The 17,606-nt window shown below is 47.3% G+C and overlaps 1 protein-coding gene across 1 annotated transcript; it reads left to right on the forward strand.

Moving 5' to 3' along the window:
* The first annotated feature begins 12,373 nt into the window (after positions 1-12,373).
* Chac1 (ChaC, cation transport regulator 1) lies at positions 12,374-15,458 on the forward strand. Its single transcript, NM_026929.4, has 3 exons — positions 12,374-12,768; positions 13,489-13,524; positions 14,321-15,458. The coding sequence occupies exons 1-3, from the start codon at positions 12,535-12,537 to the stop codon at positions 14,720-14,722; spliced, it is 672 nt and encodes a 223-aa protein (NP_081205.1). The 5' UTR covers positions 12,374-12,534; the 3' UTR covers positions 14,723-15,458.
* The last annotated feature ends 2,148 nt before the right edge of the window (positions 15,459-17,606 follow it).

Below are 17,606 nucleotides of genomic sequence, written 5' to 3' on the forward strand. Positions count from 1 at the left end.
GCAGTGGGGTGCTCTTACCCACTGAGCCATCTCACCAGCCCCTGGCCTTAAATTTTATATAAGTAGCTAAAGATGACCTTGTCTTGGGGACAGGAAAAAGGGCTAAATCCAGTTGAATCCACTTGGAATAACGAGCTACAGTGGTTTCAGATGTAAGCTGCTGTGACTTAAGGATTGGGTCCTACAAAGGACAAGAAATGAAGCCTGGGTACTCCAGAGCTGAACACCATTAATCAGAAAGAAAAGCAGGGCATAATAACTAGCACTTGGGACAAAGAGTGAATGACATCTAGGCCAGAATGGTCTACATACAGCAAGTTCCAGGACAGCCAGGACTACACACACACACACACACACACACACAGAGAGAGAGAGAGAGAGAGAGAGAGAGAGAGAGAGAGAGAGAGAGAGAGAGAGAGAGAGAGAGAGAGGGAGAGAGAGAGAGAGAGAGAGACTGTCTCTAAGACTCATACAACAATAACTATAATGAGAAAGAGAGGCAGCGGCAGAGAGAATTCGGAGAGATTTCAAGAGGGGACACTGCCCAGGTGACAAGGGTTATGTGCTTTTGAATGTTTACAGAGCAAAGAAAAGTGTACTAAATGACCCCTACCTTCTGCTTGTGCACAAGACGACACATTTCTTTCTTGGCACTAGAGCACTGCCGTGAAATACTATGGTTGTTGAACTGTCATCAAGTGTTTGATTCATGAAACACCTGCAAACAGAGAGGGGCTTTGATCCACAGAGCATCTATGATGGCATCAGAGGCTTCCCCTAGCCCTAACTACCCAACTTACCCTCTGTGTCCTGTCTCTATCCATCGTTATAACAGGTGACCCTAAATGACTTTGGGAGGAGGTAGAGCAAAGATCAATGGAACTGCTTCAGGCTGAGGAGGGATGTTGAATACTGACATCAGTTGAGGCCCCTATTAAGAGACTTGTCTAATGGCCCATGGTAGAAGTTAGACTCATCTCAGGTTGTATGGATGTAATATGTATTCCAATAGAGACCATAGCACATCATAAGATCAAACAAACACATATCAAAATCAATATCATGTATGATAGGAAGGACCAGACCCAGAGCATCCTTTCTTCTAGGATCTGACCTTGCCAAGAATCTTGAGCCATTAAACAAACTCATTCACTGTATATTTGGTTTTTGATAGTTGTTTGCCTTCTCCCTACCCCCAAGTCCATATTATTTACTCAGAAGTAATAGGTCTCATTAATAAGACTGCAAGTATCACCCACCTGAGAAGTGAGAACGTCTAAGGCCTTTGCTTTCTTGTTTATTTGTTTTGGTTGTATGTGTATGGGTGTTTTATCTGCACATATGCCTGTGGACTACCAATGGGCCTGGTGCCTACAGATGGCAGGAGACCATGTCAGATCTCTGGAGGTTGGAGTCACAGATGGCTCTGAATAGTCAACTGTGTTCTGGGAATCAAACTAGTGTGGAAGAAGCCAGTGCTCTTAACCACTGAGCCATTTCTCTAGCCCATCTGTGGTGGTTTGAATACACTTGGCCCAGGGAGTGACACTACTTGAAGGTGTCGCCTTGTTGGAAGTGTGTCACTGTGGGTGTGGGCTTTAAGACCCTCATCTTAGCTGCCTGGAATCCAGTCTTTTAGTGGCCTTCAGATGAAGAGGTAGAACTCTCATCTCCTCCTACACCATGTGTGCCTGGATGCTCCCACCTTGATGATAGTGGACTGAACCTCTGAACCTGTAGCCCAGCCCCAGTTAAATGTTTTCCTTATAAGAGTTGTCTTGGTCATGGTGTTTATTCACAGCAGTAAAACCCTAAGGAAGACACCTTCCTTCCAGTTTTGAAGGACTACATCAACTAACAGACGGGTTAAAGCTCTGTTGTTGAGTTTAGGGACTTGAAGGCCCAAGAAACTGTAGGATTTGGGAGAGAGTGTGAATACTTAATTGGAATTTAAATATGGTGAAACTAGTAATCGTGAAGAAACTCTTAAAGCTATCCCAACTGTTATGTATGGATCCACGGAAGAACTTGGAGACACAGTGAATTAGTCACATTTAGGGCGGCATCTCATAGTAAAGAGTACTTGTTTTAGAAAGGATTCCAAGTTAGAAAAGCCTTCTGAGCCGGGCAGTGGTGGCGCATGCAGAGGCAGGCGGACTTCTTTCTTTCTTTTCTTTTTTTTTTTTTTTTTTTGTTTGGTTTTTTAAGACAGGGTTTCTCTGTATAACTCTGGCTGTCCTGGAACTCACTCTGTGGACCAGGCTGGACTGGAACCCAGAAATTCGCCTGCCTCTGCCTCCTGGGGGCTGGGATTAAAGGCGTGCGGCAGGTGGATTTCTGAGTTCCAGGCCAGCCTGGTCCACAGAGTGAGTTCCAGGACAGCCAGGGTTACACAGAGAAACCCTGTCTCAAAAAATAAAAACAAAACAAAACAAAAAACCACCACCACCACCACCTTCTGATGGAGGAAAATTTGAACCTTAAAGGTTCTATGTATTAGGGAAGACATTCACTATGCTATATTGACCCCACCAGAGAATGAACAGTGTTAGGTAAAGGCAGAAGTCATGAAATGAGAGAAAACAAAAAAACAAAAATAAAAACAACAACCTTGTCTCTTTTAAAGCTAAACCCAGTGGCAGGGCCCTAAATCCTAAATATTTTGCTGAAAAATATCTTTGTCTGAATAGCCCAGGATTATCCCAGGGAGCCTGTGGGCTAAAATCTGAAAGTCTGCCCTGGGAATAATCTTCTATATAGAGAGGTTGATCTCAGGTTGAGTGTCTATGAGATCTAGCACAACAAACTCCGAAAGAAAAGCAGCAGGTGTAGTAGATAGAATGCCAACCCAGAGCTCACATTTTGAACTACAAACATTAAACACCCAGAGAGAAACAATGCAAAGTTTTAAACTCTCAAAGCATTCCCCTAATGACAGACTTCTCCTAGCAAGGCCACAACTCCTAAACCTCCCCACCAGCACCCTTAACTGGGGGCCAACGATTCCAGTGTGTGAGATAATGGGGGACATTTTCCATTCAAACCATCACAAGTACTGTACCTGAGTCCCTGTTGGTGAGGGCAGCCAGGTAAGCTGAACAACCTGGGAGGCTGGGTCATCAGAGGCAAAGAGGAATTAGGAATATAGATATAGAGGTATGTAGAAAAGGACACCCATTAATCCATTTGGAGTTCTTTGGGATCTGGGCCAGGAGAGTGGATGATTACAGCTTCATGTGTAAATCTGAGGTCCTAGACTTGTCTACATCCTCTGTAAGGTTTCTCCCTGAACAGATGTGTTATAGGGACTCTTACTAGCCCTGCTTTTAGATAGGGTATGATACAAGCACTGTCCTGCCTCAGGTTTTCTTCATTATTCAGTAGTAGTAGTAGTAGTAGTAGTAGTAGTAGTAGTAGTAGTAATTGTAGTAGTAGCAGCAGCAGCAGCAGCAGCATTGAGATAGGTTTTCACTATGTTGCTGTAATTGGCCTGGAATTTGCTATGTAGACCAGAATGGTCCTGAATTCACAGATTTCACTTGCCTCTGCATCCCAAGAGCTGAAATTAGTCATCACACCTGGCCTTATTTTATATAAGGTATATATATTTATATACACCTTAGTTCAAGCACCCACAGAGACCAGATGGCACTGTAACGCTAAGAATGGCCTCCATGTTTGAATACTTGGTCCCTATTGGTGGAACTGTTTGAGAAGGATTAAGAGGTGTGGCTATTTTGGAAGGGGTGTGTTGATAGGGTTGGCTTTAAGGTTTCAAAAGCCTCATGCCATTCCCAGCGCTCTCCAGCTGCTTCTATTGTGGATGAAGATGTGAGCACAAGATGTGAACTCTCAGCCTTTTCCCCTTTTCTGCCACCATACCCTTGTTCACCATCAAGGACTCCAACCCCCTGAAGTCATGAGGCCAATAAATGATTTCTTTGTTGTTTTGTTTTGCTTTCTGAGACTGAGTTTCTTTGTGCAGCCCTGGTTCTCCTGGAACTCACTGTGTAGACCAGGCTGGCCTTGAACTCAGAGATTCGCCTGCCTCTGCCTCTCAAATGCTGGGATTAAAGACATATGCCACTACCATTTGGCTTAAATGCTTTCTTTTATAAATTGTCTCAGGTGGTGTTTTGGTCTTAGCAATAGAAAAACTAGTGTAATCCCTCTAGAGCTGGAATTACAGGCAGTTGTAATTCTCTCAGTGTGGTCTCTGGGAACCAAACTCAGATCCTCTGTCGGGATGGCAAGCACTGTCAACCACCAACCTGCTCTCCAGCCGTGTGCTCCGGTTTTAAAAGGAAATAGGGAGGGATTGTAAGTGGATTTTAATAGGGGAAGTTGTTTGCCCTTCCACTCTGTCCCTTGATGGCTCATACACTCAGATTAATTTCAGTCTCTATTTAAAAAGGATGAGTCTTCATCCTGGGGCCATAGAGATAAGTGGTCTCCAGGTGGGGCATGATGTTTTGTCCCAAAAGGGGTATAGGACTCTCAGGCACTACAGGAAGGCATCTAAGAAGACGAAATGTGCCCTGGTTTCATCCTGACACAAAGACATGTAGGAGAGGAAGAGTTTATTGACTTACAGTTCTAGGCTGCAGTCCACTGTTGAAGGAAGTCAAGACAGGAACTCCAGCATCTAGTGACATTACATCTATAATCTGGACACAGAAAAATGAACATACACATGCTGTCTGCTTTCTGCCACCAGAATCCACTGCATAGGGAATGGCACTGCCCACAATGGGCTGGTTTGCCTTTATCAATTAATAATTAATAAAACTCCCTAGTGAGGTGAGTGCCTTTAATCCCAGCATATGGGAGGCAGAGGTAGGTGGACCTCTGAGTTTGAGGCTAGCCTTGTCTACAGAGCGCGTTCCAGGCCTACACAGAGAACCCTTGTCTCAAATGAACAAACAAACACCCCCCAAACCCCACCACAAACAACATATGCCCCTCAAAAACAAACAAGCAAACAAAACTAACAACAATCAAACTAAACAAAAACAGGGGCTGGAAAGATGTCTCAGCAGTCAAGAGAACCTGCTGCTCTTGGAGAGAACCTGAATTCAGCTCCCAAAGCAAATACTGTTGCTTAGAATCATCTGTGACTTTAGTTCCACGGGGTTTGATACCCTTCTGGCTTCTCTGGGCACCAGACACACATATGGTACCCACATATACGAGCATGCAAAACACTCATATACATAAAATAAATAATTCTTTTTGAGACAGAGTCTCATTATGTATTTATGGCTATCCTGGGACTCACTACATAGACCGGGTTGGCTTTGAACTTACAAATATCCACCTGCCTCTATAATTCAATTTCTAAAAATACCCAAAAAAAAGTATCGGGAATACAGCTCAGCAGTAGATGATTTATTTGCCTAGCACATAGAAGCTCTGTCCAGACAAATCTGTGAATTTCCTGGCAAGAAAAGAGAATAAGAAGGCTAGAATTTGCCTCCATTGAATCTAAGTATTTAGCGTGATCATATTTCTAAGCCACTCAGTTCTTCAGAGCCGAATCAACAGAGGGATGGCTTGTGACTCTGCCATGTATACAATGGAAAGTGGTAAATCTTAAACGAAAATAATTAGTCAGCCATGCATCAGACATTGGTTAGAGAGCTTCAGCCCTCGTTAAGCCCACAGGTGAATGCCATTCCTATTATTTCATGGTTAAGGACAGAGATGACTAGAGACAACATGGTTAGGGTGGCCCCACTTGTACATGCTGGAGTGGGACTCAAGTCTGAACTCAGAGCCTGTGTCTGGGTAGGCTGGCGTGCTACTGAAATCAGCAGTTTTATAAGGTAACCTCACCCTTAAGCGTGATTAATTTATGCAGTTCTTTATCTCCCAAAACAAATGCTTCTCTGGTCTCAGATAACCAAGCTTTCGAGCAGTGGTTGTTGATCCAAGTGTCTGGAATGGGAAGTGAGTAAAAACAGATCACAAGGAAATGGGAAGTGCCTGCTTTTAAGAGAACAATAAGGAAAGGTTAATTTGGGAAGATCCAAAAGAGGAAGCCACCAGGTGCACGTCATGTGCAAGACACGTGACTGCAGAGGTAATGCTTGGGCCATCATCACTTCCACGGAGCTGGTGCCTCTGTGGGCATGACATCAGCAGCCCTCCTGGAGGGACCCTAGAAGGAAAGCTGAGATGTTGGCTGTGTGAGTGGTTTACTTCCTGAGAGAGAATTCTGACAAACAGAAGCAAGGACTGGGACTGGGCAAAGGTGACAACAGGAAGGTGTTGGAGAGCCCCTTAGCCAAATAGTGCTAAACTTGAGTGAGTGAGATATTACCCTGGCCTTTTCAAGGTAAGAGCCAGTACTTGATCCCCCTCCTTCCCTTCCTTCTCCCTTCCTCCTCCTTCTCTCCTCCTTTCCTCCCCCCTCCCTTCTTCCCTCCTCCCTGACTCCTCCTCCTTGCCTCCTCCTCCCTCTCTCCTCCTTTCCTCCCTCCCTCCTCCCTCCCTCCTCCTCCCTGCCTCCTCCTCTCTGCCACCTCCTCCCTCTCTTCCTCCTCCCTCCCTCCTCCTTCTCTCCTCCTTTCCTCCCCCCTCCTCCCCTCCGTCCTCCTTCCCTTCATCCCTCCCCCTTCCCCTCCCTCTTTTCTTTCACTGTTCTCACTAAGTCTGTGGATGATCTTCTGCATATCATTATTGCATTGATTCCCCTGGGCCTTCAAAGATGAATACATTTTGGGGAGCTCTCACTTTGATGGAAATAAGGATACCAAGACTAAGTAAGGGGGCTTGGAGCTAGGCAGCCTGTGTAGACTCAGGATCTGTAACTACAGCTATGTCCCTGTGAGTTGTATGTCTGACTTTCCCGTGTGCTCATCTGTGAAATTATATTTACCTTCCAGTAGAGTGAAGAAGTTTATAATTCTTTTTATTTATTTTGAGACAAAGTCTCACTGTGTAGCTCTGGCTGGCCTAAAATTCCCTGTGTAGACCAGGCTAGCCTCAAAGTTCCAGAGACCCACCTGCATCTGCCTCCCAGGAGAAATTTATAATTCGAATGGATGCAAAAGTGTTTAGCAAACTGTCTGGTACATGGAAAAATAGTCAATGAATTATTGTTTCTGGTATGTAAACAGGATGTACAGAGGATGGACAAACAGATATGACCCAAGGGGTTGTGGGAGCAGAGACTGAGTGTCTTCCTCTGTCTGTTTAACATCAGTTTCTAGATCTTTGGTTGGGAAGGACGAAACCTGAAGAAGAACATCATGGAGGTGTTACCCAGGGGATCCAGACACGTGTGCCTTTTCATTTAATTATACATTATAGTGGAATTTCCATGCTAGTACATACAGGCACGGAGAATTATTCCCAATGGATTCACAGATTTAATGGGCTGTATGTATTTTATGTTACCACCTATGGTTGGATGTTTAAGTTTTTCTGTAAATGTGTGCTTATGTGTATGTTTGGACTTCTGGGTACTTTGTGAGTTTTTATTTTTTCCATCCTTCTCTACCCTTTTCCACCAACTTTTCAACCTCCCTAGCATTAGTAAGAGAGAGAAATAGGATAGAGGGGAAAGGGGATAACATTAGCCTTAGACTCCTTCCTGCTGATAAGGGGCATTGAGTTCCTTGGGGCAAGCTTGATCTTTGCTGTCAAGATATCTAATTTCGCTGGGCATGGTGGCGCATGCCTTTAATCCCAGAACTTGGGAGGCAGAGGCAGGTGGATTTCTGAGTTCGAGGCCAGCCTGGTCTACAAAGTGAGTTCCAGGACAGCCAGGGCTACACAGAGAAACCCTGTCTCGAAAAACCAAGAAAAGAAAAAAAAAAAAGATATCTAATCTCTTCTCATCTCTTCTGCACGAACTGAATCCAACCACCAACCAGCCACCCAGCCCCTTCCATAGGGACGCTAGCATTTATACATTCTCTGAAAAATCCCCAGAATTCCAAATGTCACACACTTGACAAAACTATCTAAAGCTGGCAAAACCATACCTCTGCTAGAGCAGGAGGCAAGTCACAGTCACCTGCTGTGAAGTAGCCCCATATCCCCACACCTGGGACTAACAAAAACATATTCCTGCACTATTTCTGTGTTTTTAAAAGAAACCGCTACTAAGATTCTCGCTAAAACATTTCTGCCATGTGAATCGAGCATACTTTACTTGAACAATTAACTATTTTTGGATAGTTTTGTATTTCTTCTTTTGGTGTTTACTACTTACTCATCAGGAAAGCACTAAGAATTTGTTTTTGTTTTTGTTTTTTGTTTGTTTTTGTTTTTCAAGACAGGGTTTCTCTGTGTAGCCCTGGTGGCTGTCCTGGAACTCACTCTGTAGACCAGGCTGACCTCAAACTCAGAAATTCACCTGCCTCTGCCTTCCAAGTGCTGGGATTAAAGGCATGTGCCACCACTGCCCAGCCAAGCACTAAGATTTGAAAGTAACTTTTTGTTATTATTTAAAATTTATGTTTCAGGATGGCAGTCCAGTGCTTGGGAGGCAGAGGCAGGCAGAGCTCTTCAAGTTTGAGGTCACTGGGGCCTATGTAGGGAGTTCTAGGCTAGCCAGAGCTACATAGTGAGACTCTGCCTCAAAAAATAAAAAATAAATTCCAATTGGAGGCGTAGCTCAGTTGCTAACATGCTAGCCCAGCATACACAAAACCCCGGCTCTCATCCCAGAATTGCACAAATCAGAGTTGCTGATACACAGCTGCAACTCAGCATTAAAGGTGTAGAAGAAGGAAGATGGGAAGTTTAAGATCATCGTCAGCTACATTCCAACAGACAAAAACAAACAAAAATGACATTTCAGGAGTGGTGAGCTGGATTAGTGGGTAAAAGGGCTTGCCACAAGCTTGATGACCTAAATTGGAGTCTCTGGGACTCCCAAAAGTTGCCCTGTGATCGTCACCCATGGCTGAGTGCATATACCTACCCACGTACACATGAAATAGGTTAAATATAGCAAAGATCAATCATCCCATTAAACATTTCTTAATTGCAACGCCCACTATTTGTTTGTTGCAAAGGGATTTCACACAGTAGAGTAGGTTCACTTGGAACTCACTATGTAGCCAAGACTAGCCTCCTACTTGTAGCAAGCCTCCTGCCTCAGCTTCCACAGTGCTGGGGTTCCCGGTCCTGAGCCATCACACCCTGTCTGTTGATTTTGGTTGTTTTACCATTGCTCACTTGACTGTCTGTATCCTGCATTTTTGGTTTACTGTGCAGTCATCGGCATTTTTACTAGAATATCTTCCTAATACATACTGATTTTAAATGAAGGAAAAATAGCCTTGTTGTTTTGAGACAGGATCTCACTATATAGCCCAGGCTGACCCTAAACCCACGATCCTCCTGCCTCAGCTTTCCCCTGTGCTGGGATTACAGATGTGGGCAATCACCCTTGGCAGAAGATCTAAGCTTCTTTTAAAAATATCTTATCTTTTCTTTTTAAAATCCCTACCAGAATATAAAACGACAAAGTCCAAATTTCCTGCCATTCTGTCCTCAGGCCATGTAAAGACTTGGAGGTGCTCACTCTGAGCATTTTAATGAGCTTTTCCAGATTCTTCCATGCACATAAGCGCACATACATACTCTGCTTCTTTTCTGAGAGCTGAGAATGAGGCCCAGGCTTCACGCATGCTAGGCAAATACTCAACCACTCAGTTCCATCTCAGACTTTTTTTTTTAAGTTGAAAAATTATATTAGGTTATTTTACAACCTGCTTTTCATGTAATTATACACCATAGCTAGTGTTTCAATGCCAGTAAGCACAGCTATATAGAACTGTGTCTAATAGCTTCACAGATTTAGTTAAGTGTAGTGACTTTGTTATCATATATGCCTGGAAACTTGTTTTCTCTGTGCTTCTTTGTGCAACTCTGTATCATGTGGACTGACACCTTACTCAGTGTTTAGGTATTTAAGTATTTCCTCCTTTGCTTTTGCTGCCATAAATAACAAACATTAAAATTTCAGGCGCATGGCTTCTGTTCATATTTTGAAGAATTCCCTGGAGTGGAAAGAGGGGGTCACAGGATTGTTTTCCCTACTGATTCATATCTTCAAAGGAGCATCAGTTTTCCATCTCCCACCTGAGGCATGAGGGAAGATTCTCAGGGGGTATTCTTTGTAAGACCCGGCCGAAAGGCAGTACTAAGAGGGACTCGCAGAGTGGAAAGGAAAGAAAGGGGAGAATAAACATGCACAGTGGTGGCAAGCAGGAAAATTACCAGATACCACCATTTTTCTCAACAATTTTCCATTCAGAAAAGTAGAATGTGCCGGGCGTGGTGTCACACGCCTTTAATCCCAGCACTTGGCAGGCAGAGGCAGGCAGATTTCTGAGTTCGAGGCCAGCCTGGTCTACACAGTGAGTTCCAGGACAGCCAGGGCTACACAGAAAAACCCTGTCTCGAAAAACAAAACAAAACAAAACAAAACAAAACAAAACAAAACAAAACAAAACAAAACAAAACAAAAAAGTAGTGCATGAGCCTCACAGGGAGCCCAGGCCTGGGGTAGGCACACACATCAGGCATAAGGCACACCGGTGTGCGGACTCGAGTTCTAGTCCCGCCAACGAAACAAACACAAGTTCCTCCAACTTTTAAGAGTATTTCTTTCCACTCCGTTCATCCATACATTTATTCATTTAGAGACATGGTTTTGCTTTGTAGCCCATGCTGGCCCGATTCTCTAGGTCTCTATCCTCGGCCTCCTGAATGCTAGGCTTGAGAGTTTCTCTGTGAATCTCAGGCATGTATGTATAGTAATTCCAGGTCAGTCCAGCTAGAGGATAGTGGAAGAGAGAGAGAGAGAGAGAGAGAGAGAGAGAGAGAGAGAGAGAGGCAATTGTGTAGACACTTTTGGGATGGATCTCTTTTGGGATGGATCTACCCTGTGCATACAATTTTGAGTTAAATAAGGAGACTCACTGAGTTTCCACTTCCAGGGAGCTCACTCTTGTTTGTTCACCCTAGTGAAAGGCCTTCTGCTCTTTGTTTCCCTTTCCCAATGAGAGATGCCCAGAGAGGCTGCCTCTTGCTGCTGCCTAGGAAGCAAAACTCGACCTCTCCTCCATCCTGCAGTTTGGGGTGGCACTGGCTCCACCAGAGAGGGTGAGCTCTTGGGGAGACAGATCCTGAGACCTGCCAATGGTGACTGTTTTTTTTTTTTTTTCCCCTCTATTTTTTGAGACAGGGTTTCTCTGTGCAGCCCTGGCTGTCCTGGAACTCACTCTATAGACCAGGCTGGCCTGGAATTCAGAAATCCACCTACCTGCCTCTGCCTCCCAAGTGCTGGGATTAAAGGAGTGTGACACCACTACCTAGCCCAATGGTGACTCTTGCAGGGTTCAGGCAGAGAGGAACTTCCAAGGAGATGGCTGGTGCCTGGTTGCCCACGTCAGTGCCAGGGCCCATACCCACTGCCTGGCAAGAAGCTATGGGAAAAGGCTGCAGGTGCCCTTAGTCCTCTGTGCTGTCCTTAACCAACGTTTCTCCAAACTTTGGTACCTATGTAAATTGCCCACTGCTGCAAGATCTCAAGCTAGAGAGAATGAAACCCGTACCCATGGGGTGAAAGTGGCCTGGCATTCTTCTCTTTGTAGCTTTGTACCACAGGTACTAACAGTCATCCTCAATGTGACTACTCTGCCCAAGGCTGTCTAGTTTTGACTTTTCTTCTAACCCGCCTGAACTCAGGGGTCTCACATTTGGCCCGGGTGTAGCCGTCACGTGAGGCCTGCATGCTTGTGCCAACCAGTCTGACTCAACTACAGCCTTTGCAAAACCCCTTACCACCCCGTGACTCAGTTTCTCCAGCTGTTCACGTGGGCAACAGTATGAGGCACCAGAGTGGAATGCGGAGGGTGTCCAAAACAGCTTCTCTGCAGTGCGTGCTTTTAGGCGGGGCCCCAAAGGCAAGAATTCGTGCCGCCCAAAGTATTCCTACTGGTCGTGCCCTGCACTGGCCACTGCTTTGGGCGGCAATGATTCTGCCAGGTGCACCGGCTGGACTGCAGGGATGACACCGTTTAGACCACTGAGAGGGCCTTCCCGGGAGACGGCGGGTGCCCGCGCCCATTCTAAGGCCCGTTCCCGGTGCCAGCAGCCTGACGCAATCTGACTCGCCCTTGCTGCATGCCAGTTCTGGGGAAACCTTCCCTGCCGTTGCATCACTCCTGCCAGGTCTGCCACGGGAGGAGGAGCCGAACCAATCAGCACGCGCGTTGGCCCTGGGGCGGGCTGCTCTGGTACCCACTCGGAGGGCGGCGCGGTTAACCGAGAAGCAAAATCTAAAGGTGATTGGCCAGAAAGAGATTTGCCCCGCCCCAATCATAGGGACAGCTGGAGGCAGTCTGAGGGCCTTCCTGGCCGGAGGGTTTAAAGAGCGCCTCTGGAGGGACCACTCAGCTGGAACGACCGATCGGTGCCAGGCCAGGTGTACGCGTCCGTCGGTCCTTCCGTGCCCGTGCCGGAGACCAGTCTCGGAGGCCACCCGGGTCCGTCCCTGCGCCCGGCACCATGAAGCAGGAGTCCGCATCCCAGAGCACTCCGCCTCCTTCACTGTCCCCTGCACCATCATCCGCGCAGCCTTCCTGGGGGGATGGCGACCCCCAAGCCCTGTGGATTTTCGGGTACGGCTCCCTAGTGTGGAAGCCGGACTTTGCCTATAGTGACAGCCGTGTGGGCTTCGTTCGTGGCTATAGCCGACGGTTCTGGCAGGGAGACACCTTCCATAGGGGCAGCGACAAGATGGTGAGCATCCTTCTGTGCCCAGAGGAGTGGAGTGGGGTTGGCAGGAGAGTGGGCACTCGTATCCTGGAGTGGCAGGGACCCTGGGCTAACTAAGAGAAAATTGTAAACCTGGTTTGTGGTTTAAATTTGTGTGCCTGGAAATCAGGTTGGTGATTGCACCTGTGGATTCTTGTGCTGGTTACTAATCTGGGCCGCTCGTTGTTTGTCTCTTCCACATCTGCCCATCACTCCATGTCACTCGATGAAAGGTCCTCTCCCAGGCTTGGGGCTTAGGCTGGCACTCTTTCCTCCTCTTCCTTCTCTTCCTCTTCTTCCTTTCCCTCTTCCTCCTCTTCCTCTTCTCTTCCTCTCCCTCTTCCTCCTTGTTCTTCTCTTCCTCTTCCTCCTCCTCCTCCTTTTCCTCCTCCTCTTCTCCCCCCTCTTTTTCCCCCTCCTCCATCTTACCTATTTCTTGCTATGTGGCCTCAAACTTGTGACAAATCTCTCTCTCTGGTGCTGAAGTGCTGGAACTACAGGTTCAAGTCACAACAGGACTAAAGGTGTGTGTGTGTGTGTGTGTGTGTGTGTGTGTGTGTGTGTGTGTGTGTGTGTTGCTGGAGATTGAATCTAAGGTCTTGTGCATGACAGGCAAGCCCCCCATGTCAATAAGGTTCATTCATAGTCCTTTCGGAAGTGCTAATATCTAATTTGTCTTTTTCAAAACCTTTCTTCCCTGTCTAGCCTGGCCGAGTGGTGACCCTCCTTGAAGACCGTGAGGTAAGTGTGCAGTCAAGAAGAGAATCCTGGGGTCTGATGTATCAGGGTGCAGAGGGTCAGAGCTCTTGTGTGGGGAGAGTGGAAGTGTAGCTAGCTTACTCCATGCTTCTTGGAGAATCACTTGAGGGAGGGTCTTATTAAGATGGATTTCTGTGAGTTCAGAGTTATTCTTGGTTACATAATGAATCCTGGGTCAGACACCCTGTACTATATGAGACGTCTCAAAATAAACAAAACTCAAGGGAAATAGGGTGAAGGGTATTGCTTCTGGGTGGCTCAGCAGCCAGTCAAACACGTTAGTTTTTTTTTAAAGCTTCATGGAGAAATGGCTCAGGAGTCAGAAGCACCTTCTGCTTCTCCAAAGGGCCTGGATTTGATACCCAGCACCCACACAGTAACTCACAATCTGTAGCTCCAGTTCCAGGGAATCAGACTCTTCTGACTGACCACCAAGATCACAGGTCGCCAGGCACACACGTCCATACACATAAAACTTCAAAATTACATCTATTTGTACATGCACGCATGTGCACACGCTGTAGGTCAGATGTGGAAGCAAGACGACAAGATGGAAGTCGATTCTTTCCTCCGACCATTCATGTCCCAGGGATTGGACTTAGGTTATCTGATCATCAGGCATGGTAGCAACTACCTCTATCCCTTGAGACGTCTCCCCACCCCCTCCACCTCTTTTATAGAACATAGGTGTGGAATGTGTCTAGGGGAACATTCTAGAATGAACACAGGACCAGCATCAAGCTCTGTGACTGACTGGAGTGTCTCTGTTTTTCCCTAGGGCTGCACTTGGGGTGTGGCATACCAAGTTCGAGGGGAGCAGGTGAACGAGGCCCTGAAGTACCTGAATGTGAGGGAAGCCGTGCTTGGTGGCTATGACACTAAGGAAGTCACCTTTTATCCTCAAGACACCCCTGACCAACCCCTCACAGCACTGGCCTATGTGGCCACCCCACAGAACCCTGGCTACCTGGGCCCTGCTCCTGAAGAGGTCATTGCCACACAGATCCTTGCTTGCCGAGGCTTCTCTGGTCACAACCTTGAGTACTTATTGCGTTTGGCAGACTTCATGCAGCTCTGTGGGCCTCAGGCACAAGATGAGCACCTGGAAGCCATTGTGGACGCCGTAGGAACCCTGCTACCCTGCTCTTACCTACCTGAGCAGCCTCTGGCACTGACCTGAGGAGCCAAGCTCCTGCAAGAAGTGTCTGAGTGGTACTGGTGGACATCAGTATGCAGTACTTGAGATAGACTTGATGGAGCAAGAGAGAGTTGAGAAGGCATGCTGGGTGGCCAGGGGCTTTGTGTCTTATGCCCCGCCTGTCTGCTAGCCTTCAGCTCTTCCTTCATTGACCCTTACTCACTACTTGAACCTTTATTTATTGCACCATGTTGGTGTGGTGGGCAGGGCAGGTGGGGGACCTGCCCTGGATGTGGGCCCTGCAGTGCGGTGGCTCTGCCCTAGTCCTCTGGTATGTAACCAGAATCCCCCCATTGCTGCTGCCAATTCCACACCACCCAGGCCTCCGTAGCCCCAGGGACCCTCCAAGATCGTTGCTCCTCTGTCCACCCAGACTACCCCAGCCGTGGTAGTATCACCTGCCCATGTTCCGGGCCTTCTGGATGAGGGACAGCAGAGAAGGAGGCGAAGTAGCTCTTCAAGGGCCAAGGGTCAGCATCCCTCTTCATTGACGGGCCCGGGGCAGAGCCGGATCCTATGCACAGACACAGTTCCTGGGACTGGGCCTCTCCCCCATCCCTCTTTTTTCATTTCCTTATCCTTTTGTCTGTCTGCTTGTTTGTCTGGATCACTTCCTATAGACCCATTGGTCTGTTCCTGGAAAACACTACAGTCCTTGTCCATTCTCAGTTGACCCATACTGTTACCCATAAACTGTCTTTCATTACCTCTGCCAGAATATGGTTTGTCTCTGTACAGGGCTTGGGTAAGTGAGGGATAAACCTTGGAAAGGCTCCCAAGTAGGGAAAGCCTCTTTTCTCTCCTCCGCCTTCTTCAGGCATGAGGGCAGGATCCACTGCTGCTGTGGGCACATTCTAGGGTCTACAATACACAAATAATGCCCAGAGCTCCACCCACAAACCTGTGAGCCATGAGCTTGCCCCTGCTCTGGAATCCTGTGCCTCAGTCCCCTGAGCTGTCCCAAGAAGACTGGTTTGCTTGGAGCTCAGGTTAGACTTAACCTCCATCTTTAGGGCCAGCCACTGTCTTTGTCTGAAAGCCAGTTTAGATCATGGCCTCTTACTGAGGGAGCACTTGGGTTGGGATAAGACAATGACGACTTCTAAGGCAATGCCAATCAAAGGGTTCCCATGGCCTGGAATTGATGTTCCTTTTATTTCCAGAGTGTCACGGGGATATAGTGTTGGCTAACCTTTCTGATCTGATCTATCAGGTCACCCACAGTGGCCCCTTTCCCTCTGCTCCTTGTTTACCCCTACGTGTCCCTAGATGTTGCTTCTCATACCCTGGCTCCTGGGGACACATCACCACTCCCAGCTCTCAGCCTGACCAGGAGTTTCTCCATAGGGAGTGAATGGACCCCTTGAGCCACTCCTAGTTGATTACCTTAACAGAGGACAGTCTGAGTCCAGGCTAGCCCCTCCCCTTACTGCTCAGTGCTAGGGAAGGAAGCTCTCAGAATTGCTCTAAGCTGTCTCTTTAGAGGATGCTGTCTATGAATGGTGGATGGGACAGGTTGGGTGATACATATTGCCCCTGCTTTTGTGGGCAATGCCCCAATGGGTCTGTATGTCTCCATCAGGGTCACCTCTGACCAGCTGGGCAGGCAGTGTGTCTGGGAAGAGTGCCATGCTGTGTTGTGTTGCCTGTGTTTTGACGGCCTCGTGTCTTGGCTGTTAATGGGAAAAATGTGGACGATAGCCATGCTCTTCTGGGAACCTGGTCAGGACAACACAACAGGAGCAGTTGGTATCAGGGAGCCCTTGGCAGCCATGCCCTGGGCATCCTGGGCAAATCAGGATCCAGTTCTGCTCTGGATTGGAAGGCAGCAAGATAAGGTGGAAAAGTCTGCTTGACAACAAACATGGAACATCATTCTGTTTGTTGTTTTGGTTGTGGCAGCAGAGATTGAACCTAGGCCCTCATGGCTCTAGTTCATACTAGACAAGTGCCTACCACTGCACTACATTCTCAGATACCTCTTACCTTTTTAAAAAATAATGTATTTATTTTAATGTGCATTGGCATTTTGCCTGCATGTACGTCTGTATGAGCTCCCTCATCCAGAAAAGGCTGTCTGGGTGAGGGAGCTCCAAAAGGGACCTCTGGGGACAGTGATTCACGGAACACTGTGTGCCTCAGGGGAGACCAGGTCAGATGGGCTAGCACACAGAGGTAACTCGGGGCCAAACAGGTGGTAGCCCAGACGCTGGCCAGCAGGGTGAGCTATGTCAGGCTTGGCTGCACATTTCTCTCGAGTCAGCGGAGGGCCCTGGCAGACTGTGAGCAGCAAAGGGATGCGCATAAGAAGAAGCACTGGCTGCCTGGTCAAATTGTTGGCTGCAGGAAGACTGGTGAGGAGGCACAGGGCAGGGCCCTGGAGTCAGGGGGCAAGTAGGTATCTCAGGAAATCTGGCTGCCACAGGGAAAGAGAGACAGTAACTGAGGGTGTAGGAGGCATATGAGTCTCAGGCCCTTTATAAACAAGACAGAGTGCGTACAGAGCCAGGTGGTAATGGCACAGGCCTTTAATCCCAGCACTGGGGAGACAGAGGCGAGGATCTCTAGAAGTTCAAGGCCAGCCTGATCTACAGAGCAAGTTCCAGATCAGCCAGGACTCCACAGAAAAACCCTGTCTTGAAACACAATAACAACAGAAAAATGGAAATAAACACTAGAAATAGAAATTTAGGACCAGGGAGATGGCTCAGGGGGTAAAAGGCTTACCATCTAAGCCTGATGAGCCAAGTCCAGGGGTAAATGTGGAAGGGGAGAACTGAGTGGACAAAGCTGTCCTCTGACTTCCACATATGTGCACACACACATATATACACCACACCACACACCATGTACACACAAACACACA

Source organism: Mus musculus, chromosome 2 (genome assembly GCF_000001635.26).
Source record: "Mus musculus strain C57BL/6J chromosome 2, GRCm38.p6 C57BL/6J".
Taxonomy (NCBI): Eukaryota; Metazoa; Chordata; class Mammalia; order Rodentia; family Muridae; genus Mus; species Mus musculus.